The 24,169-nt window shown below is 49.1% G+C and overlaps 1 protein-coding gene across 3 annotated transcripts; it reads right to left on the bottom strand.

The window, feature by feature from the left end:
- Positions 1-511: 511 nt before the first annotated feature.
- CD34 (CD34 molecule) lies at positions 512-24,169 on the bottom strand. 3 transcript variants are annotated; one of them, NM_001009318.1, is given in 9 exon segments: positions 1,702-2,034; positions 2,745-2,909; positions 3,227-3,279; positions 3,516-3,666; positions 11,886-11,966; positions 13,001-13,254; positions 13,921-14,103; positions 21,941-22,009; positions 23,978-24,024. In NM_001009318.1, coding segments are annotated over 9 exon segments (1,185 nt in total). In that variant the 5' UTR covers positions 24,021-24,024; the 3' UTR covers positions 1,702-1,848.

Raw genomic sequence — 24,169 nt, 5'->3', positions numbered from 1 at the left:
TTGGCAGTTAGGCTGGTGTCTTCACACTGAAGATAGAAACCACTCCCTCCCGGAGCTGGCAGCCAGAAGTTGCCCGCCCCAGCCTTCACCGTTCTGCTCCCAGCTCCGGGCAGGACGTGGTGTGGCAGTAAGGCGTGCATGGGGCTCCTTCGCCCGGTTATGCGTCTTCTGCATACGGTGACCCAAACGTGCCACTTCTCAGAAAGGCCACGAGGCCTCCAGCGCCTATGTCCTTGGCACACCACCCTCCACCCTCAAGGCCCCTGCTGCATCCTGGTCTGTCTTTCTGTGACTAGACGCGTCCAGATTTCCTGTGAGCTTCCCCCAGAGAGGGAGACTTGGCCAAAGGGCAGCACCCTGGGTTTTACCTGTGTCCCCACGATGGACCGACCTCTTTCCTGGCTAGCCCCTCTCCACCGTATCACTGCACAGTCTGGCCAGGTCTGAGGTCTGACGGGGAGACCGCTGGGGCATTCAGACACAACTGGCTGGGACAGTGACACAGAACAGATGTGTCTCAGTATCACTTTAATTACAGTATTTACACACACCATTTTTTTATTCAGAAATAAAACCCACCCAATCTTCCTCTCTCTGGAAAATTCGATTTCCAACCGTCACTGAAACCAGGATCCCTGCTTACCCCTCTGGAAAAAAAAAAAAAACACTGAAAAATACAAATGAGAACCTGGGTCACCTACAGAGGAGGTGGCTTGTGGTGAAGGTTCTCTGGAGATGTCAAGGGGCCCTGACTACATGGAGGTGCGGAGCAGTGAGGGGATTGGAGTGAGGGAGACAGAGATCGAAAGGAGTCTGCTGGGAGACTGAGTCCACAGCTCAACCCAGGAGTCAGGGGGAGGAAGGAAGAAGCCATGGAGATCAGAGGATAAGGCCAGGACCTAGCCTCTGAGCAAGGCGCTTCCTCAGAGATGCACAAGTCAAGAGGCTTGGCTCAAAGGTCTGGTCCCATGATCCTGTCCACTCTGACCCACAGGGAGAAACAGAGGCTCAAGACGAGGCTCCATGAGCCCCAGAGAGACAAGGACTGAGCCGTTCGCTCTCTCCCACTTGCCCCCACAGGAAGGAATGCATGGACCCATGTCCCCCTAACCCTGTCTCCCAAACACACACACAAGACGTTGTTCAAAACTTGGAGCCTCGTTCCAGGCTCAGCCAGAAAACGAAGCAGGCTTCTGTATGCAGATGTGGAGGGAGGTGTGGAGCTCAGGGGAAACCGGAAAGCATGAGGGAAGCCGGTGCCTGAATCCACAGTGCCTTGGCCAGGGCATAAGGGGGACGGTTTAGGATAACAAGTCTTTCTGGCTGCATCATTACAAGGGAGCAGGCGCACTGGGTTGCTTTGGTTTCCCTGATGTAGAGTAGACAGGTCTGAGGAAGAAACAGGAAAAGGCAAAGCCTCCTGGGAGGAAATTGTAGCCCAGAAAAGGCCCATGCTTCCCCTGGGAGTTCCTTTAATATGGCAGAGAGGAGGGAGAGGACAGAAGCCCACGTGTGAGTGATGCAAGATCATCACCTCCCACCCCCAACCCTGGTAGCTTCTCTGCACTTTGGCCTCCCCTCCCCCCACACCTTTACTCAGAGCCGACCCGATTCTGGGCTTAGCGAGCTGAACATGTAAATGGCAGGGGTTATCTCTCCTCCACCAAGGTGGAGAGAACCCTTCGGCCCGGTGCAGTACCAGGCCCCAGGAACAGCCTCCGAGGATGTGTGCAGCAGGAAAGGGTAGAATGCAATCGATGGTGCCTCCAGCGTGGAGGCAGCGTGTGGTCAGATGCAGGGAGGGGCCCCTTCCCCAGACACTGCCCAGCCTTGCCCCACCCAGCCGAGTCACAATTCGGTATCAGCCACCACGTGTTGTCTTGCTGAATGGCCGTTTCTGGATGTGGCCTGGCCGGTCCCGTTCTCCTGAGCCCCTCGGTTCACACTGGCCTTTCCCTGAGCCTCAGGGGAGGCCCCAGGGCCTGAGCTATAGCCCTGGCCTCCACCGTTCTCCGTGTAATAAGGGTCTTCGCCCTAGACAGTGTATAAATAAAGGAGCATTATCTGGTAAGCAGGGGAGTGAGGCAGGGGTGGGGGGAGATGAGGTGGGAGGGAGAGAAGGGGGTTGCAGCTGCATGTGCAGACTCCTTTCTTCCTGAAGAGCAGTCAGGGTTCCAGCTCCTAGAGGAGAAAGGACAGAGGAGAGGCACAACACCGTGCCACCGCAGCTCCATAACCAGCTCCCGCCAGACACCAGGCAGTTCCCAGGATGGAATGCCCTCCCCAGAGTGGGTAGCAGGCCAGAAGCCAAGAGTCAAACCCCAGCCTTGTCCTCCCTCATCCAGAACACTCCAAGAGTAGATTTTCCTTCCATAAGGGCCCTTCTGGTGAGCTAAGTGGCACCCACGGACATTTAATACACATGTCAATAAGTGTGATTGATTTAGCAGCCTGTTCTGGTATACCCAGCTGAACTATCCCGGGCAAAATCATAAACGGATGACATGAGCCATCTGCTGCCACAGTGAGCAGGTGGGCTGGCCCCAGTTAGTGCCTCCTTTCCAATCTGCTATATATTATTCAGACTTGTCCATGGACAGGGTAATGTGCATTCTGCACGTCCATGTGTAAAAGCATGGAAGTACCTTTTCTGGTATGTCTCCTCCCCGCTCCAGGACATTTATGGACCTCCCCAGAAGACCACTATCTTCCTCATTTCCTTTTCCCTGGACCCCCAAACTGACCAGCCTTTCTCCTGTGGGGCTCCAACTGCGGCGCTTCATCAGGAAATAGCCAGTGGTGCCCAAGACAGCCAGTAGGATCCCTGAGGTGACCAGGGCTATCAGGGTCTTGCGGGAATAGACCTGGTGGCTCCCAACATCTTGTTCAGAGAAGGCTTTGATCCCAAGCTTGAAGGGAAGACAGAAAAGACAGCCTGTCACCTGTGGGATGTGAGTTCTAGAAGAGAAGCCCAGCCCACGCTAGACCCAACAGCGGATGAACACAGGAAGTCTTGGACCTCAGGGATTTTTCTAAAAAGGACTTAAGACTGACATCTTTTAAAACCATAAACTTTGGTTCAAGCTCAGACAGGTAAGGACTGTTGGAGAAGGACGGAGAAGTAGGAAGGACAAGTCTAGAAAAGATAAGTCCTTTCTCTTCCACTCCAGTGACTCCCCTGACCCAATTTTCCCTTTGAGAATTCCCATCACCCTAGAGAACTTACCCTTTTCAGGTCAGGCTGGTGCTTTTTCAGAAGACGGAGCTTACTGGAAAGTTCTAGAATGAGAAACAGGGATTGCTGAATCTAGAAGCGGGAAGAGCTCATCCTCCTGGGCCCTCCTGTGATGTTCTAGATGATGCTCTGATGCCCAGGGTGCTCCATCTCCCAAAGTCAGCCTGGCTCTTCTTCCCAGCACCTGTGCTCTTTGAGCTAAGATACCAGATTTCTACCCAGGATTGTCTAACCTCAGCCCCACTCCCTCCCTAGACCCCAAGACAGATGCACCCCTTACCTGTCCTGTTGGCCAAGAGCAGCAGCAGGCAGTGAGGCTTCGCTTCAGACTGGGCCAGGAGCAGGGAACACATGCCAGCCACAGTGTCAGCCTGCTCCTTCTCACACAGGACTTGAGTCAGTTCCTCCCCATTATCCTTCTTAAATTCCTCCTGGCAACATAGAGAGAAATGGGGAACAGAAGTCGAAATTATTCATATACCCTGAGCTGCATCCAGAGTCTCAGGTAGTAATCCTGATGAAAGTCACACTATGACTCTCTAAACAAGAAGGATCCTTTCTTCCTAAAAAATTTAACTGGGGGAAAAAAAAATCCGGTGAACTACAGATGTGGCAAAACACAATAAGAAAAAAAAACTCAAAAATTTCCCCGTCCCGAAACATCTATCAGTGTCCTAGGTGGGGCTGTAAGAGGACCAGAGCAGAAATTCAGGAAACACTGTCTTATTTAAGGATTGCCCATGGACACACACACTATTTCAAATTAAATTCAAACAGCAAATATGAATAGTGTATTACTGATGGAGAGAAAATCCTTTGTTTCAAGATTATAAAAGCCCCAAGTGTTGGAGGAAAAGCCAAGGGAAGGGAGTAGAGAACAAGTCCGTGGCTATAGACCCAGTGGGCCCTTCTGTCTTACCCCCCAATGGGGCTCACGAGGAGCATGGTTGAAACTGAAATGGTGTTTCTGTCCAGTCCACCATCCCCCTTTCCCCACTAAAAGCATGGAAGCCAGTTTTACATGAGGTCCACAGATGGTTCCAGTTGCTGTCTGGTCCCTAGGACTCAGGAACTTGGCCCCAGGAGATAAGCTCTCATGACTCTTTGCCAGTTGAGTCCTGGGACAGAGATGAATTGGAAACACTGGCTGTGCCCTTCCAACACCCTGTTCTCACACCTCCCAGGATGTGTTCCAGCAGCTTCCAATCAGAGCGGCCTCCCCTGCACAGGAAAGGAACCGAAACCAAGACTCTCTCCTCTGTCCGGATGGCAGATGGTGAGGAGGAAATGCCTGAACGGCTCCGACAACTTTCCTGTTCGGGGAAAACTGCTGGGGCGTGTGAGGGGCATCCGAACTGAGCCTCCGTGGAGGAGACAGCTTCCTGTTTGCGGGGCAGGACTGCTCCTTGTGGGCCTCCCAGCTTGGAAAGCAGCCTGGGTATTTTCCTACTGCTGTGGCCCACGGCAGGAAAACCCAGGATCCTTTGCTTCTGCACACGGCAAGGTCAGGGTTGGCCTCAGGCCCCAGCTTTCTTCTATCAGCTGGACTTGAAGGGAGCTGGGTGGAACTCAATGGGCTTGGAGGAGGCCAGAAGAGCAGGGCTAGCTAACCTTCAGGTCACAGAGACAGGAGTTCAGAGGTAGCCTCAGAAGCCCCTCAAGAACCAAGGGCACAGAAAAATGCATTCTCAGGCCAGTGCTGCTTCAACTCTCAAGAAAAGGTCTCTAAAGGGGGCCTACTGGGTGGCTCAGTCGGTGAAGAGTCCGACTTCTGCTCAGGTCACGATCTCACAGTTTGTGAGTTCGAGCCCACGTTGGGCTCTGTGCTGACAGCTCAGAGCCTGGATCCTGCTTCGGATTCTGGGTCTCCCTCTCTCTTTGCCCTGCCCCCCACTCACACTCTGTCTCTCTCGTTCTCAAAAATAAATAAGCATTTAAAAAGCAAAGCAAAGAAAAGGTCTCTGAGGAAGTACTTGGGTAGAGGCTCTGTCTCTGGAAAAATCTGGCTCTTGGAAACAGCATTTGCTGTGGGCATTCTGGATACCACTGGATATGATCAGCAGTGTCCTTCTTCTCTAGGCCCCTTTCTCTTTGGGGAGCCTTACGTTGCTTCCCTGGGAGCACCCTCCCAAACACCATGCCTTCTGAATGAGGAGGAGGGAAGTCCCCGCCTGGACAACTCTGGCCTCCTGGAGCGTCTCTGGTTGAAATCTATCTCTCCTGAGAGAGGCAGAGGGACAGGGCTCCTGCACAATCTAAACAAACCACACAAAATGGCACGTCCTCAACCTGCAGAGTCCTAAGAAGCTGCACCTCAACCATATTCAGCTCTTCTGACATTTACCAAGCCCTGAATGGAAGACACTGTGTGCAAATCTCTGCACATGTATCATGGCGGGGGGGTGGGGGGTAGCTATGAATTCCACATAGCCAAAGCTCTTAGTATGCATGCATGGCAATGAAAACAAATGATGGTCACTATGCCTCAGGCACTGTTCCAAGTGCTTTACACACATTGACTCATTTAGACCTTGTACAACCCTTCAAGATGGGTGTTATTATTCTCCCCATTTTAGAGATGAAGAAACTGAGGCACAAAGAGACAAGTGACAGAGCTAGTTACACGGTAAGTACCACGAGGAAGGTACAGCTAAAGTTCTATGGACATTCAAAGGAGGGTGAGCATACATCAGGTTGGGGGTTATCAGAAACACCTCAAAGTAAGCCTTGAAGAATGGGGAGAATGCGTGCAGGGGAAGCTGGTCAGGAAAGGCCTTCAGATTGAGGGTGCCATTATGGGGAGCCCAAATGTGTGAGAGCCTGTGACCTTCACAGCCCTGCCTATATGAAAAGGAAGAACATGGCCCTCTTCCTTGGAAATCCCATCCATCCTTCAAGACTCAACTCAAACCCCAGCTCCCCAGTGAGACTGGCCCTATCTCCCATAGACCCGGCATCAACCTTGCCTCTGTGATTGACTAGAGTCTTTGCAAGACATACAACTAGTCTGAGCGTGAGGTTCCTCAGTTGAAGACTGAGCTGTGACTAAAGCGGTGTTGTATAAAGAGCCGCCAACAAAGTGTGTGGAACCCAATGGGCACTCGGCAAAGGGCAGCTGGTATTGTTACCATCGATGATAGTAATATACCATATACCGTAGCCCTTAGGACCCACACTTCGGTGTCTGATCATCTTCTGCCTTACTGTCATTGCCATTTCTCTCTGACTAGACAGTACGACTCCTTAATGGGGAGAATGGGCGTACGTCACATAATTTTGAACCCAGACGACACTAAACGTAGCACCAAACAAACAGAAGAACCCAGTGAATTGTTGTTCAGCTTAAAGTTCCAACTGGTCTGGCGTCCACGCAGGGTCCCTCCACCCTTCGCTTAGTTTCTTGGACTAAATTCAAGGGAATAACAGTGGCCAGCCTCCCACTCTGGAATCCAACAGCATCAGTGAATTGTGTTTGAGCCTGGAGAGGAGCAGGTGGATCCTGAACAAAGCACAATGCTTCTCCGGACGCTTGAAATAAACATCCTCCCCCCAGAGAGGCTGTGGGCAGATATCATGGGAGAGTGGGCAGGAGGAAGCCACAGACTGCCATTTTGTTCATGAGAATCAGATTTGTTAGCCCCTAACCGCATCTGCTCACACATGTTGCTCTGCAAAAATAATAACTACAATGATAAAACCATCTAACCTTTCTAGAGCAGCATTCTCAAACTTTGCCAAGACTCTTAACATGTTAAGGAAGCATGTTCATTAAGCACTTGGAGTAGGGAGAGAGGGACAGGTATTTTTCCAAATCATCCTGAAGATTTTTTCCCAATGTGGGGCGCCTGGGGGGCTCAGTGAGTTGAGCGTCAGACTCTTGATTTTCGCTCGGGTCAGGATCTCAAGTTTCGTGAGTTTGAGCCCCTTTGGGCTCTGACCTGACAGCCAAATCTGCTTGGGATTCTCTCTATTCTTCTCTCCCCGCCCCTCCCCCACTCGCGCTCTCCCTCTCTCAAAATAAACTTTTTTAAATGTTTGTTTATTTTTGAGAGACAGACAGGCAGACAGAGTGTGAATGGGGGAGGGGTAGGCAGAGAGGGTGACAGAGAATCCGAAGCAGGCTCCAGGCTCCAAACCGTCAGCACAGAGCCTGACGGTGGGGCTCGAACTCACAAAACACGAGATCATGATCCGAGGAGAAGCCGGATGCTCGACCAACTGAGCCACCCAGGTGCCCCTCAGGATAAATTTTAAGAAATGGAAAAAAAATTTTTTTTCCTAATGATGAGATTTTTAGGATCACTTTTCATTCTCTCTCCCTCCCTCCCTCTCTTTCTCATTTTATCTATTTTGGTGTGACCTTGACGTGGCAGGTAAAACCCTGTTTTCATTTAGAGACTGGAGTGAAGGACTCTGCTACAAGTCACCCCACCGGTGAGCAGCTGACCACGAGCGAGGAGTAAGACTGGCTCCAGATCTCAGGCTCTCACCAGGAGACACATGGTCTTCATCTGTCCTCCATCTGTAAGTTATTTTTTCTGCATGGAAACTGACCTTTAGTGTTTGGGCAGAGGGCAAGGAAGGCGTGGGCTGGGGGATATGATCTGGAGGCTGGAAGCAGCCTGCCTTAGATGAAGTCAATACGACAGAATAAGGGCGATGAAAGCCCGCTGAGGAAATACGACCTCTGCATGTAAACACATGTGGCTCTAAAGAAAGGTAGTTCTAAAAAACAAACTAGTGGGCAAAGGGCTTGAATAGAGATTTCTCCAAAGAGGATACGCAAAGGCCACTAAGCACATGAAAAGATGCTCGGCATCACTAATCACTAGGAAATGCCGATCCACAGTACGATGAGCTATCACCTCATGCCCACTAGGGTGGTTACTATCAGAAAAACCCAGAACATAGCTAATGCTGGTGAGAATGTGGACATGTCAGAACCTGTGCCCTGTGGGTTGCAAAATGGTGCCGCTGCTATGGAAACCAGTATGGCGGGTCTTCGAAAACTTAAAAATAGATTTACCATATAATCCAGCAATTCCACTTCCGGGTATGTGCCCCCCGCCCCCAAAATGAAATCAGAGTGTTAAAGAGGTATTTGTACACCCATGTTCATAACAGCATCAGTCCCAACAGCAGAAGATGGAAGCGACCCAGTGTTCGTTGGTGGATGAAGGGATAAGCATAATGCGGTATAGACATGATTCAGCCTTAAAAAGGAAGGAAATCCTGACACATGCTACAACGTGGATGAACCTCGAGGACATTATGCTCCGTGATATAAGCCAGTCACACAAAGAGAAATACCGGATGATTCCACTCCTATGAGGTACCTGGAGTAGTCCGATCACAGAGGCAGAAAGTAGAAGGGTAGTTGCCAGGGGCGAGGAGGTGGGGGGAATGGGAAGTTGTTTCATGGGTGTAGAGTTTCAGTTCTGGAAGATGAAAAGACCTCTGGAGACGGCACAACAATGCGAACGTTCTTCATACCACTGAACTATATGCGGACTTATACATGGTTAAGATGGTCCATTTCATGTGATGTGTCTTTTACCACCACTAAAAAATTTCTTGGTGTATTTCCCTGGATAAATGGGGGGACAGCATAAGAGAATAAAGTAAGCTCACATTGTGGAAACGATTTGGGAACCCATAACCACAAAAACTTAAATTACCCTGACACTGCAGCTGAGAGAATGAAAGTCAGACTCAGAGTGACGGGTCCTGCAAATGAGGGCTCTAAGACGGAGCAGCAGGTGCTTGAGAAGAGGGTAGGGGTTGCCCTCCCCCCCCCAGGCTGGTAGGGGTGATTTCTGCCTAGAGGTGAAGGAGGGGGAGCAAAAGTAGAGTAGTTGAGAAATGAATGCCTGCAGGATGCAGGTACAGAAGACAGGCGGAATAATCCACACGGTGGGAGCTGAAAGGTTGGATACTCAGTACGTCCCAGTGCAGAGTGAGTGTCTGGATAGCTGAGAACATGCACACGTATATCCGTTACGGAGTACACGGGAGGCAGGAGCATGCCGACATTGCACAAGTACTCAAGGACATAATGTTAGGGGAATTCAAATCCTTCATGCTTCTCCTTAGGGTGTGAGTAGGGCTTGAGTTTCCCACGGTTCGAACCAGTCCCTTAAGGCCCTCTGACACCGGGGGCAAATGCAACCTAAGGAAAACTAGGAGGCACCACGCCACTCACTCACGGCCTTGGGAACAGATTGATGATCAAATGAGCACGCAGTAGGACTCAAGGGAAAGGAATCTGAAACACAATCCGGAGCTTTGGCTAGAGATTCTGAACAAGGATTGCTGCCCGGGGGGGGGGGGGGGGAATTACCTTGGGGAGACTTAGGAGGCACTGCTGCTTGGGGACTAGGGAGGAGGAACCCTCAGGAAGAGAGGGGGGATCAACGGTGACAGAGGGGCCAGGGAAAAGTAGCACGACCAAGGGGTCACCAGAGAGTTGATTCACCGTGAACGGTGCAGAGGCCTTCTTTAGCATAGTGGAGGGACTGCTGTCTTTGCACGTCCCTGCTCACAGATGCTCCCCAGATCTCAGAGGAGAGAGCAGACCTTCTCAGCTGTGGCATGAATGACGAGACAGTAAAGACCACAGAGAGAAAGCAACCACAGTAAGAGGAGTTATTTCTGGAATAGCGGTCAGTTTCCGGCACTTGTCTTGTATGATGACCCTAGTTAAATGTGAGCCTTGAAGGGCAATGGACAGACACTTAGATTGCCCTGCAATTGGCTCTAAATCAGTGGCACGCAGAAGCAGCATTTTGGCACAGACCAGCGTGATACACAGGAAAATAAGTGCTTCACCAGGATATTACTAAAAAAAAAAAAAAAAAAAAAGTCGTTTTTTAAGCTATGATTAACAAAGGGTTTGGCGATGTTTTTTTTTAATAAGGAGAGTTGAAAATAGGTATCAGAAACACACAGAGTATTACTTGTACTTTGTATGCTCATGTTTAAGTTGACTAGTCTGCAAATTGCACTTAGTTGTTCTATTGTGTGAGCCTCTGTCTTTCTGTATGACTTGTACATTGTATATTCATGTTTAAGTTCACTATTTTGCATCGTGCACTTATCCTATTGTGCGAACTTATGTCTTTGCAATTCCCATTGTTTTTAGAAGTCCTGGGCTAAAAAAAGACCTTAGGCAAAATTCTAAAAGATCTGTGAGTCAGAATGACCCAACTGATAATCACAGGTATGATATGGGCAGTCAGAATGGACAAAATAAATAACTGAATGCCCTCTACAGACTATAGGCTACCCATGTGCGTGTGTACATGTCACACGTCACACATATAGTTCCCTTAAATGGATTCCCAACTTATAAGGAAATGTTTTTTCCTACAAGTGAATAGGAAGAGTCCTGTCATTCCATTCTTCGTCGAGGAAACTGTAACTGTCAGGAAATTGGATTTACTGAAACAAAGCAAGGACGTCTGCTATCAACATTCAAAGTTAACTCCGAGCTGTATGGTCTAACCCATGCAATAAGATGTGAAACTTAAACAAGGCATTAACTCCTAAAATAGGAGGAGAAAAACAATGTATGGTGGCAGACAACATGAGAGCTTGCCTTGAAACCAAAAAAGAACCAAGAGGTCTTGAAATTAACAAGTAAGTTAAAGAAAATGGCTAAACCTAAGATAAATTTTCAAAACTTTCAATATATGTTGGGAACGTATATTGAAAAGTTGGAAGTTTTCAACTTTATAATATACCAGCAATGATCGATTAGAATATTTAATGGGAAATCTGTGTTATAAATAAACTTTAAAAGTCCATAAAGCCTACCGGACAAACAAACAAACAAACAAACTAGCTTTTAGTTTTGAAAAGCTAAAAAGATAATATGCTGAATGATACAAGAGAAGACCAGAAAAATAGAGAGAGACTTTAGAGCAGTTCCAATGAAAATGTTAACATTTCTTTTTTTAATGTTGACAAGATGTTTCTAAAGTTTTTCTAAAAGAACAGACAAAAAAATAAACTTTTTATGGTGTAGTGAGCCAAGACCTGCATGGCTGGATATTAAAGAGTACCATAATATAAAAGTAGAATAATTTTAAAAAACTTAAAATAGGCAAAAAATGACAAACTGAACAAAATATCTCTGTAGAATATGCCCTGGGACAAATACAAATTTAATACAAGCTAAAAAACAGCATTCCAGTCAACAAAGGGGATCATTCAATAAACAATGTGAGGAAAGACGGTTATATGGAAAATGTGGCATTACAGCACAAAAGAATTCTAAACGGATTAAAGAGTTATATGTAAATAATAAGCAAACTGGCACTTCAGGTCACTAGTGTGTATTTCACTAAGGACTTTCTCAACATGAAAGCAAACTTAAGTCTGACATGTATATATTAAATGCACTACAGAGGAGGGGAAAAAGTGAACTCAATTTAAAAAAAAATTGTCCTTGCCTTCTTTGCCCGCCAGATGGGGCCTCTTACTCCCTAAACCCAAAGCTCTGTATTTGAAAGCGCCTGACCAACTAAGTTCTCCCCACCCCCACCGAAGTCTGGTCCAGTCCAAGAGGGCTTAAGGATGTTCGGAAGGGATTGTGGGAGAAGAGGGAGGAGGAAAGGGTAGGGGTGAGGTGGAGGGGAGTTTGACTTACACAGCTGGAGGTCTCATTTAGCTCTAGGCAGATACCTTGGGTCAATTTCACTTCTTTGACTCGGGAACATTTGATTTCTCCCTGTAGTAAAACAAAAACAAAGTAAATAAGCCAGTATCTTTGCCCCTCATTTTTACCCCCACCTCTTGTCCCGTTTGATTTCTGTAGGGGTGCTCTCTTAAGAGGTTTTAGGAAAAAGGAAATTTAAAAATGGCAGGGGACTAGATGTATACATTGGTGTTAGTCTCTTCCTCCTTCTTACACCCATCCCCATCAGATAATCAAAACTTTTGTTACCAGCCTGGGCTTGCCAACAAGTAGCTATTTGCAATCTTGGTAAACATGAGCTTGGCTGGTGCGGAAATGGAAGAGGGGACGAAATTTACCCATTGGGGCTGTTCTCCCTGCCGTGGATCATACACATGCAGTGAGGCCATATAAGCACTAAGGTAACGGGGGGTGGCCAGGCTGATCCTGGTGACACTCATTTTCCTCCTGGTCCCCAGGGCTCTCCAGATTCCTATTCTGGTTCCTTTAAAAACAGAAACCAGGCAGGTCCCTTGAGCCTGCCCCCAGGCACCACGCACCCTCATATTTTCTACCCTTCCTGCCCCAAACTGTTGACAGCCACAGACCCCAAGGCTGAGCTCACCATCCTTGGTCTGCCCAGTTCTTCACTGCTTCTCTATACCTGACATACCACCAAACTCTCTCATCTACAGGACATGGTGGTGGTCCTAAACATTGTTTGCAAGTCGCCCCATTAAATAGAGGATGGTTTCCAAATACGCTCAAAGGGAAATGGTGCCCGGGTCAAAGTCCAGACCAAGAGGTACTAGAAAGAACCACAGCCGACTGCATGGACCCCCAAGAATCCCCCTTTACTTTCAACTCCCTAGAAATGAAATACCCACAGCATATGTCAGCGACCTGTCTCCACTCCTCCCTTCCCCTTTCTATCTTTGCCAGCGATATTTAAGCTGCATATTTTCCATGTTAATTCTTACATGACCCAAATCTGACTGGCTGGAATGAGGAGAGGTTGAGGGGAGGAGAGGGTTTGCATACATACGAAGCGAGGGGGCAATCTGCCACTTTTGGCCCAATTCACCTACCTTGATGGTACTTGGGGTGGGAGAAAATGATGCAGAAGGCTCAGTGGAGGATGTCACACTGATGGTGCTGTTATATGGGGGATCGGAAACATTTCCGGGGAGCATGCTGGGCTTCAAAGTCATGTCTGAAGCTGAAAAGTTGGTTGTGGTGGAAAACGCCGTGACAGTTAAAGAGGTCTGTGGCTGGACAGAAGAGTTCCCCATTCCAGGCACTGGGGTGATCTCAGAGGTAGAAGTGAAGTTGACTGTAGTCTCTGAAATAGACCAAAACACATGTTTTGCATGCACATGTTTTCATACACACACACACACACACACACACACACACCCCTACACACATCTCAGTTCACTGTCTTGAATTAAAACTTTACAGATAACGATACTGACCTGGACTTCAAACCAGAAAAGGGAATCGCGGGAGTTAAGAGTTACTTCATATCCTAACCCCTACCAAACTCATTTCAAGCCAGCTACTGGAACCATGGCTATCACTGAGAATGTATGAGAGGTGCTTTCAGGATTCTGATGCTGAACTGGAATCTGGTTCACCCCGAAGAAGTCAAAAACCAGTGTGAACCTGTACATACTTTCTTTCACTTAGAAGAGATCAGAGATGTCTAGGGAGTCCTCATCTGATCCTTATTTTATCACTAAGCTGAACTCAGCATGAAAACAGGGTACAAGGAGAGTTACTGGTCAGGATCAGCAGCCAATGTGTTGGCCTGAGAAAGCCATCACTACAGGAATTGTCAGGAGTCTACCTCAGGGCACCCTAAACATGATGCACAAACCATGCTTCGCAGGACTTGTATGTTTCCATCTGCGGGGGAAGGCAGGGCTAAGGGAGGTCTCCAGGCATCCTAATGCTTTACCCAAGCACCAGCCACACCCTTCTGGGGCCCAAGACAAACACTTTTTACCTGAGATGGCTGTTGCGGTCCCATTGCGGTCTTGAGAGACAGGGTGTGTCATGGTAATTCCAAGAGGACTTAGTGTGGTGGCTTCCTGGCTGGACACATTTGCGGAAACAGTTGAACTTGTATGTGAGGTGGCTGACTCTGTGGTAACAGTGGTCCTGGTTTGTGTATTTGTGAACCCAGAGGCTATCGAGAAACAAGGAGGAAAAGTCAGAACCTAAATCATCCTGGAGACTTAGGACATCATGACATCAAGACTATCCTCCTGGACAGGAGAATTTCTCACTGCTAGATTTTCCCTAAGAAGATAAGGAAGGAAAAGCTTGTACGCATCAAGTGTCCAGTATAGTACCATTTGCAGGAGGGAAAAGTTGCAAACAGCTAAATGAATTTCAATGGGATAAATGCTGTATGCGCTTAACGTACCAGAATCGTTACAAATAAAGAAACATAAAAAAAACTAAAGCCACATGAGAATACGAGGCAACGTTTAGAACATGTATAATAAAATATTAAAATATCAAGTTATATCTGAATAAACATTGCAAAGATCTAAAGTATGGGGGAAGATTTCCTTTTTAACATATCTGTCTCTCTTTCTGTCATCCTCCAGCCGTTCCATTCATATACTCTGGGAATAGCCACTAGATTCATGCCGTCTCTATTCAATCCCCTTAAAAATCTTCTATCTGTCCAAGACTCCCCCATTCCCAAACTCTAGTCTTTCCCTCATGGCCTGCAAACCCATCCTCCTTGCCTTTTGTTGAGAAACTCAGTAAGTGACCCCGCGATTTCTTTTCAGAACCTCTGACCAGTGAATGCTCTGGAGAACTTAAGGCCTGGTTTCTCATCAAATGTAGGAAGATAGCTTTGTTCTGCCTTTTCCAATAACTATGTAGTTTAATGTGCGTGTGTGCGTGTGTGTGCGTGTGTGTGCGTGTGTGTGTTTACCAACCTCTAAAGTGAGGGTCTTTCCTTACCTGGATTGTTTTGGGAGAATTAATGACAAATAACTTAAATTGATGTAGTATAATATTCCTGGATTGAATTATTCTCTGAAGATCTTCGTCCTTGTCCTTCTGTGTTTCCTGGGGGTACCTATCAATGACATCCTTACATCCAGAAAGGAGAAACTTCCCTGAACGTTAGAGTCTGTATTCTATTCCTCCTCCTACTCTGCCCTGCTCCCAACCATGAGGTGTCCATGGGGCCAACAGAGATGTACCCTCTCATCTAGATCCTACACTGGGGACCAGATACTCCTAGAAATTCTTGCCCAAATGCCTCTTTTCTCACTTGAGGATCCTCATGGGGCCTTTTCTCCCAGTCCATCCTTCTGAGGGTGAACCGCAGTAGCAGGGTATGGACCTCCAAGGCACAAGGGTGGCCAAGAGGTGGCAGTTTCAGGGAGAAGGTGTACACATGAAGCATGCGGATGGTGTGTCCCTTGCACGCATGCAAGATCCCCTACAGTGAGCCAGGGTTGGGGGTAAAAAGAAGAGAAGTGGGACACGAGGGAGCCAAGGGCCATCTCTTCCTGCTCAGCGACACAGTGGCACTGAATTCTGAGACTGAGAGGGTCCCAAATTCAAACCTGGCCTTCCAGGTGGCCATGGGGTATGTTTTTCAAGGTAAGGGGATAGAGGACATTTCATTTATAAGCTCACAGGCCTGATTGTAACTTTGAAGTATTTAGACATATGGTATGAGGGCCTCTATTCCATTCTTGGCTTGGGCCCCATAAATGCTATAGGATCGACTTGGTACCCAGAGCTCAGCACCCACAGTACCACCCTCAAGGAAAGGCCCCTGAGGATCCCAGGCCACCCTAAAGCTTGTCTTTCAGTTTTCCTGATTGAGATCTACAGCTGTAATTTTGGGAGGTCTCCAGGTAAATGGCAATGTAGAGTGACAACTCTTCCTTCCCTCAGCATCAAGAGGGAAGTTAGGCATTAGTTTCAATGCTTCCCCTAAAAGCAGTGACAAGTCTCACTGTCCCACATCTGCCTCCCTTCCCACCTGCTGCAAGTTGATGGATATAAATGGTGAATACAACAATCATATCTTGACATTACGTGCACGTGAGCAGGAGGATGAAATGATAGTACCACCTGCATTTTAGAGATAAGAGCCTGGATCATGCAAGGTTTTGGCCAAGAGGGGAGGCCGTAGTTCAGCGCAGGGAACACTGGGGCCACTGAGGTTTAGCTGACTCTTGAGTAGAAGTAGCAAGAAGGTCAGAGAGTCGAAACTGCTAAGAACCAGGATGCATCCTCCGCACCTCTGGAGAGAAAAGGATGGGCTCCTACCTGGGTTAGGCAGGAGGTGGGTTTATCAAAATGAAATAGGTGGGAAAGCAGATCCAGTCTTCCCGGGCCCTTAGACAGGACCCACTCAGCAATCCGCCCCTAAGCTATGAACTCACCACAGGGGGCGGGTGGCCGGAGCAGGCGGATACTGACCTGAAGGATCATCCTCCCCAGGTACCATTCCAAGGCACCACTGGAGCTCCCCGTTGACATCATTCTTCCTGCCCACCCTTTCCTCTTCTTCCTTCCAACACATCAGTTCCTGGGAATCCTATCTGGCTCAGGCTGACCCAGCCCTTTGCGCTTTCCAAAGAAAGCTGCGCCTGACTGAGGTGATGTCATGCTTTTGAAGCCCCTCCCCAGGGCCTCCTTCACCCAGACAAACAGTTCTGAACTCTTCCAGATGTGAGCGGAGACCTGCTGCTAGCTCGGAGGGTGGAGGGTCTGTGCCAGAGAAGTGAAGCGACTCTGGACCCAGGCCAGCTGCCGACCCGCTGGGGTCGGGCTCCCAGCTGCCGCAGCCACCTCCCACCCACCACCGGGCCAAACGCTGAGGAGCAGGTAGCACGATCCACCTGTCAAGAAAATGAAACCCCAACCTCAGATGCCTGGCCCTGAGCCCGCTGTGAGCAAGGAAGCCTCTGAGACCCTGGAGAAACAGGTCAAAGAGGGAGGGCAGAAAGGCAAGGCTAGGTGACGGGATACGTGAGGGGGTGTAGAGCGAGGGAACAAGGTGGTGGAAGACCTGGAGACCAATCCAACCTGGGTGCTATGGTGTAGGGACTAGCAGGCAGGAAGTGTCTTAATTTCACAGTCTCTAGGGCTCCCTTTCCGGAGCTCCCACGAAAAGACTGCGCCTTGGAGGAATAACATTTATAAGAATCAAGACCGCCCACGTGTCTCTGTCTATCCTAGCTTCTCGCCCCCATCCAAGGCATTAAACTATCAAATGCTGACCTTTCTTGATCTGATTCTGTTCTCCAACTCTGTAAGGGAGCAATCGCGGCTTCCCAGTTCGATTCTAGGAGACGATCAACGAAACCTCCACTCCATTCCGTTCTAGACTGGAGCCTTCCAGACAAACAGCCGTTAGCCCCAACCCAACAGGGCGTTTACAGTGCAGTTTAAAATTGAACAAAAGGCCATCTTACGTTGTTTACCTTCCATCCTACCTTTATTAACTGTGTCCCCCTAAGTACCCTATGTGACTCTAGATATCCTATTTGATCCTAACTCATGAGCTTGGGGCAAAGGGAAGAGACAAGATGTCAGAAAGTTAGCGGAATAAGGATAAGAAGCCAAAAACGCCAAACAGAGGACACAGAATTCATGGAGTAAAAGTTTTGCATTTAACTTACAGGTACTTATTCAGAGGAAATTATTCTTGTTTTACACCAAATTCTAACAAGCTTGGTTATCTGATATCCTAGTTAAAGCTAAAAATTGGAGACTCTTAGAAGCAAACATCAAGGAGAAAGGACAGTTTAAAAAAGAAGAAACAGATAAATGAAAAACAGACATGAGTATTAAAGCCCACACTGGTCATGGGATGCCTGCCTGGGTGGCTCAGTCGGTTGAGCACCAGACTTCGGCTCAGGTCATGATCTCCCGGTTCGTGGGTTCGAGCCCCGCATCAGGCTCTGTGCTGACAGCTTGGAGCCTGGAGCCTGCTTCAGATTCTGTGTCTCCCTCTCTCTCTGCCCCTTCTCAGCTCGCTCTTTCTCTCTCTCTCTCAAAAAAATAAATAAATGTGGAAAAAAAAACACACACTGGTCTGGAATCACTTACAGTAGGAGGAAATAAATACATACACCTTAGTAAGCATTAACAAAGTCACTGAGCTGCACCATAACTAAATTATTTTCATGATCCATCTGAGTCATGAAAGTTAAAGTCCTATTTCTGAGGGGTACACGGAGGAAGCAAAGGCATAATGTAATACATATTTAAGAGATTCCTACCTACAATTAGTAAATTGGAGAATCTTTTCATCCTGAAAGAGGGCTTACAAATCCTCAGAGATCCAGAATGCTCTGCTACCTAAATAGCTAAATGCCTATGCTCTCCTATGCTCAGTCTTACTTTCCAAAGACCCCCTTAGGTTTAGTTGTGGTTTTTTTGCTTTTTCTTTTTTCTTTTTTTGTTTTTGTTTTTGTTTTTGTTTTTTCTTGTGGTTTTTTTTTTTTTTTTTTTTTTTTTTTTTTTGGTTTTTGGTTTTTTTTTTTGGCTGGTATTGTTTCCTGATCTCCTCCTGGCCAGCTAGCCCCATTCCACCATTCCTTTCCAATTCTGGTGCCCTGCCTGAGAGGAGTTTCTTCCAGAAAATCTTGGGTGTCTCAGCCCACAGGGATACAGTAGCAAGAAGAAGAAGCCTGGGGGACTCTGCTGGGAACCCACAGCCCATGTTTCTGAGAAGAGAAGGAAACCTCAGAAGAAAGAGCTTGGGCTCTGCAGTCAGACCATGTTCAGAGGCTTCTCTACCATGTTCTAGCTGTGAGGGCTTGGGGGGAAGCTTCTTCAACTCTCTAAACATTCCCTATAAAATGGGAATAAAAATATTCCCTAACTCCTAGTTGTTTTGAGGAATAAAGGAGACAAGAAGCATAAAGCAGTTAGCTGTCTGGTAAACGCTCAAGAAACAGCAGTTATCTTTAGTATAGGGCCCCCTTCCTTCTGCTTCTCAGAGACCCTGAGACACGTCTCTCCACCACTTATCTGGCACAAAATCGTAAACTCTGTTTCCTGAGTATAGGTCTTGTCACCTCAGTTACGTTATAAATTTCTTTAGTGCCGGAAACATCTCTGATACTCGTTTGTTTTCTCAGGGTGCTTAGCACAATCCTCTGAGTTCAGAAAAAGCACTTAGATTGAATGGCGACCATGTCAGCCATGTTCACACCAACCACATCTATGTAGCGTGGTCTCATTCAATGCCGTATTTTAGGAGGGAGTTTGTTAAATTAGGGAGTGTCCGTGAAAGGATAGGCAGAATTAGGAGAGCTCTAGAAACCAAGTCATATGGTTGAGGGCCAGGAGTTATTTCATCTAGATCAGGGGTCTGCAAATAGCTGGCGGACCAAATCTACACGCGGGCTGTCTGTTGTACGGCCAGGGAGCTAAGAAGGGCTTTTACATGCTTAAAGTGTTGTATAGTTAAACAGAGTAGAATATGCCTAAGAGACTACATATGGCTTCCAGAGTCTAAAATATTTCCTATGTGGCTCTTGACAGAAAAAGTTTGCTAACCTCTGATCCAGAAAAGAAGAATTTGGGGAGGGAGAATAAGTAACTTTCTTCAAGATTCATTTCACGCATGTATTCATTCGTATTGGTCATAAGCACCCATGACGTGCAAAGGACCATGCACAGAAGAAAAGAAGATTCTTTCCTGAGGTTTGGGGTTAAGGTCATTACAATTTCAATAAATCCCTGTCCTCAAGGAGCTTATAATCTAGTGGGGCCAGAAAGATCGTTAAGGATTGTCTTGAAGAAGGATCATATTAATTCCATGGTAGTTTAAAGAAGAGAATTAGATTAGAAGCCACTGAAGATTAGCCAATTCTAATTAAGAATAGAAGTTAATGATCAGATGATTCAAGAAAGCTAATTTCATTGTAACACAAAGTAAGGCTTAAAATGGGGGGGGTGGGGAGGTTACTATTATGTTTTTTAATGGAATGAACTACTCTGGGAGGTGGTGAGCCACCCATCTTCTCCGGGAACATTCAGGAAGCATCCTTGTTACAGGTCTCCCCGAGTCTGGGCATCTTGGACCAGAACAAAGAACTGGGCTGATGCCTTCCTAAGGTTTAGTGGCTCACTGAGACGTGAGCGTAAACCAAGCGTCTGTGGCCTGAGTGAACAGCGGACTCTGACTTCTCTTTAATATTCAAATACCTTGTCTTGGACCCCATCGACTTACCACGGAAGCCTGGTCTCCTGAGCTTTCTCTGGGGGCCCACTTTTCTCCCAGTCACCTCTTCCTTCATTCCCCTAATCGCCACTGACTCCCTTTCTGCAACTCTGTGCCTCCCTGTGCCCAGGCACTGTGGTTCTGCTTCACCGTAGGCCAGCCGAGGACTTGTTCCTTTATTCCCCGCAAAGCACACTAACACCAGGCGGGCATGTGTTTATCAAAGGTTTGAGAGCACGGAGCCAGATTACAGCCCAGCCCGGAAGAGACAACGGCATAAGCCTGAAATTCCAGACATTACTGTGCTAAGCATGCATGCCACACCGTAAGGAGTTTCTCCTCGCTGGGTCTTTTCCACCCTCAGGCACCACTGCCTCTCTGATGGTCCAGGCACCTCCCTTCCTCTCTCTCTGCTCCTTCTGGGCTCTGCATTCCCTCAGCCGGTGTCTCTCGGGCCCATCAAACACAAAGTTCCGATGTATTCTACCATGCTCAGCAATGAACCTCCTGTCTGCCGCTGCACCTCCAAGGCCCGTCCAGGGGTCCAGGTTACTTTCACCCAGAGACTCGTTAAGGCATTTTCTGCAACAACAGAACTGGCTACCTAGAGATGCCATCCCACTAAAAGGTACCAGCCGTGGGTTCTTTGGGGTCTCTCCCCGCCAAACCAGGAAGAAGCAGACGAAGCCAACTAAGCCCAAAGGCCTTTTCTTTTACATCCAAAGGGAAGCGATTGGTCCCCGGGGTGGGCCCCAGAGTGCAGGTGCTAAGAAGTCCACCTTGGCCCGTCCCCCGTTCATTGGCCTCTCACTCTCCCAAGACGCACGCATCTTTCTCCTTAGCAAAGTCAGGGGCCGTGGAGACTAAAAATTGTAGATAATGTGTTTTTATTTCGTAGCTGAGGAGGGAAGAGAATGTTCTCATTAGAGAAGTCAAGACCCAGACAAATAGGAAATTCTGCCCTGGCAACTTGGAGCATTTTCTTTTGGAGGGTGGTGTTTTTGTTCTTGTTTCCATACCTTCACCTTCTGAATTCTCCACACTCGGGGGCCATTTAAGTTAGATCAGGCAAAGTCAAGGAGAGAGGGAGGCCAGGCCCCCCGAGGGTGGAGCCGAATAGCCATCCAGCCCTGAAAGTGAGCCCAGGCCCTCCTGCCTAGGGTCTAAAGGAAATCAGGCAGTGAGACCATACGGAGTGGAATTTGTTCCTCCTTTTTTATTTGTTTTTGTAAGACTCTGCGCCCGAGTTTATCTGCTGCAGTTTGGCACTCCTCGCCCCGAGCTTTTGGAGACAAAGACTCAAAGTAGGAAGAACAGGAGGACAAGTGAACAAGGAGGCCCAGGAGGTGGAGCTAAAGGGATAAGAAAAAGATGCCCAGAAGTGTTTTGTCCGTCAAACGGGAAGGCCGTGGAAGACTTGCATTTGCAAAGGTTGTGCCAGCTGGACTGGCCCGACGAGGGGGACCACTGGGGACCACTGAATTAGTCAGAGGTCCCCAAGGCTGCTCCTCGTCGGTCGCTATATGGCAGAGAGTCAAAGGGTGGAGTCCTCTCTCCTCTGGAAAATATCTGATAAAATTCTTTTCCCTTTTCTTTTTTCCCCTCTTACACGTAGCCCCAGACAGGATATGGGTGTGGGGTCAGCATGCACGACGGAAGAAGAGGAATGTGAAGGGGCGGGCCTTGGGGGGGGGTGTCCTTACAGAGGGAGGAAGGAGATAGGCCATGGAGGGCTTGGAGGGGACAGATACCCGGAGGCCCACAAATGGGGCTTCCTAATAACCTGAAAGGCTTCTCTTACCTGTTGGTGGCAGGGGAGTGTTACCTGGCGCCTCACTCTGACTCTGGTGGCCCCCCAAAGCAGCTTCATCTGCAACAGAAAGAGTCTACTTTTGGTCGGACCGCTGTGCCCATCTTTACGCCAACTCCTCACAGAGCACAGAAAGACCTTCCCAGAACAAAGCCCTCTGTCAGTGTACATGATGAGAAGACCCCCGGTGCCCTAAAGTTTGCAATAATCGCACGGAACTCCTGCAAATGTCCCTCGGTCAGCGTTTCAAGGTACAGTCACTCACTCATCCATCCCCCAATGTAGACCAGGACAGAAAATGACTCCCAGTGTTAAAGAAAGAAACAAACCCTAGAAAGTTCTCAGGCAAGACGAAAGGCTACACGTTGGCTCAAGTAGTCTGGCAAGATTGAGAGTCGGGACCCATGTCCCAGCTGTCACCCCCAAAGCTGAGACAGCGAGATTCTCGGCATATCTGCCCCAGATTTTGCAGGAGTTAAGTCGCTCCCCCCACCCCCTGCTACGAGCCAAGGCGAGACTGAGACTGGCCAGCTGAGGAAATAAAAAAAAGGGTGGGCCTCACTCGGCCCAGGACCAGGTCATCACGAGCTGTGTAAAGGAGAGTGAAGCATCTGATCGGCTGTTGATCGGCTCCACTGTGTTATGAGGGTGCCGTCTAGCACCCAGGGGAGTTCCCCTATCCTAGTGTTTCCACATTGAAGTGACAGCTTTTTCTCTGCCCCAGAGGGCAGGTCTGGGGCTGCCGAACTGGTCAACTCAGAGCCTAACTTTGAGCTTTCCCAGGCCCGGAGTCTCTCTCCAACTGGGTGGGCCCAACGCAGGACAGCAGAGGACACTGAGAGCAAAGGAGTCCCTGGCAGGCCCAGGTCACTCTGTGGGGCCATAGTGGGTGGCCTGTAGGATGAGTACGTGTAGGGAACTGGGGGCCCTAGAGGGCTGGAAGCAGAATCTTGAGCAAAAAGGAGAACAGCTTACAATGTTTAAAACCCTCTAAAGGCAATGAGAGGAGATAGAGAATCCTCTCCCCAAATGAAAGCAATTAAGAATAAATACTGTCTATGATTTCTTTACCAAAGTGAGAGCAAGATCCTAAGAAGTAGGAGCAAGTGTGGGTGAGCGGAAGGGTGTCCATGAGCCTGCTGACATATTCCCTAGTTCTAGAACTTGGAGGGGGAAGAGGAAGAATGCTCCCAAGTGTAACAGGTTGGAGTTGGTGCCAGGGTCGGGGGCGGGGGGGGGGGGCTGGTGATGGGGAGAGGGAGGCAGGGCGCACAACAGACCCCATCCGCTGCCACCTTCTCTCCAGGGGAGTGGGTGTGGGTGTCGGAAGAGGGAGTTGTAATTTAGCTTTCAGATCTTAAATGCAAGCATTCTTTCCCGGACTGTTGTTCATTCCACACCCCCTGGTCACCTCACTCAGCCTGACTCCGGCGCCTCCTGGGCGTTGGAGCTGGGGCCTTGTCCCAGGTTGGCCTCCCTCCCATCCTTAAATTTCCGGCTCGCCCAGTGCCGGTGGTAGTGGTGGTGGTGGTGGTCGGTGGGCGCCTGCGCTCTCTTCCCAGCACCCGCTCCGGCCTGGGCTTTCTCAATCAACCCCCAGGCGCAAAACTTTTCCTGATTCTGTCCTCCCCTCTCCTGGCTCTGGCTCCAACCTTGCGCTCCGGACCTTTGGCCACAGCCTCTGGCATCTTCGAAGCGCTGTACTTTAGAGACAATGCGAACGAGTCGCACTGTTCCACTACCGGGAAGCTCAAAGAGCTCCGCCCGGTTTACACCTGGGCTGGTTGACACTCGCGGCGCGGTCGCCCGCCCTGCCTCCCCGTCCACCCCAGCGCTTCCCAGGTGGTGCGCCGGTCCCAGGGGGGCCCCGGTCCCACCAGAGCCGGGAGCCGCCGTGGGCGCGGGGCGTGGGTTGGGGCAGCTGGTGGGGGGGGGGGGTCCCTTCCCTGCGCGCCCCCGGGCTCTGCGCGCTCGGCTCCGGGAGAGCGGGGACCCTCCCCGCCGCCCGGGCGCGCGGCCGGTACTCACGCAGCAGACTGAGCAGGCAGAGCGCGGTCCAGCCCCGCGGCATCCCGCGCCCCGAGCGCGCGCCCCTGCCGACCAGCATCCTTCCCGCGCCGCTCCGCAGAGATGCGCACAGCCCGAGACGCGCTCGGCCCGCGGGACGCGCTGCCCCCGCCCTCCGCCCGGGAGCGGGGTGGGCGATCGGGCTTTTTCCCC

This window comes from Felis catus, chromosome F1 (genome assembly GCF_018350175.1).
Source record: "Felis catus isolate Fca126 chromosome F1, F.catus_Fca126_mat1.0, whole genome shotgun sequence".
Classification (NCBI taxonomy): domain Eukaryota; kingdom Metazoa; phylum Chordata; class Mammalia; order Carnivora; family Felidae; genus Felis; species Felis catus.
This window is presented reverse-complemented; position numbering and strand designations above follow the sequence as displayed.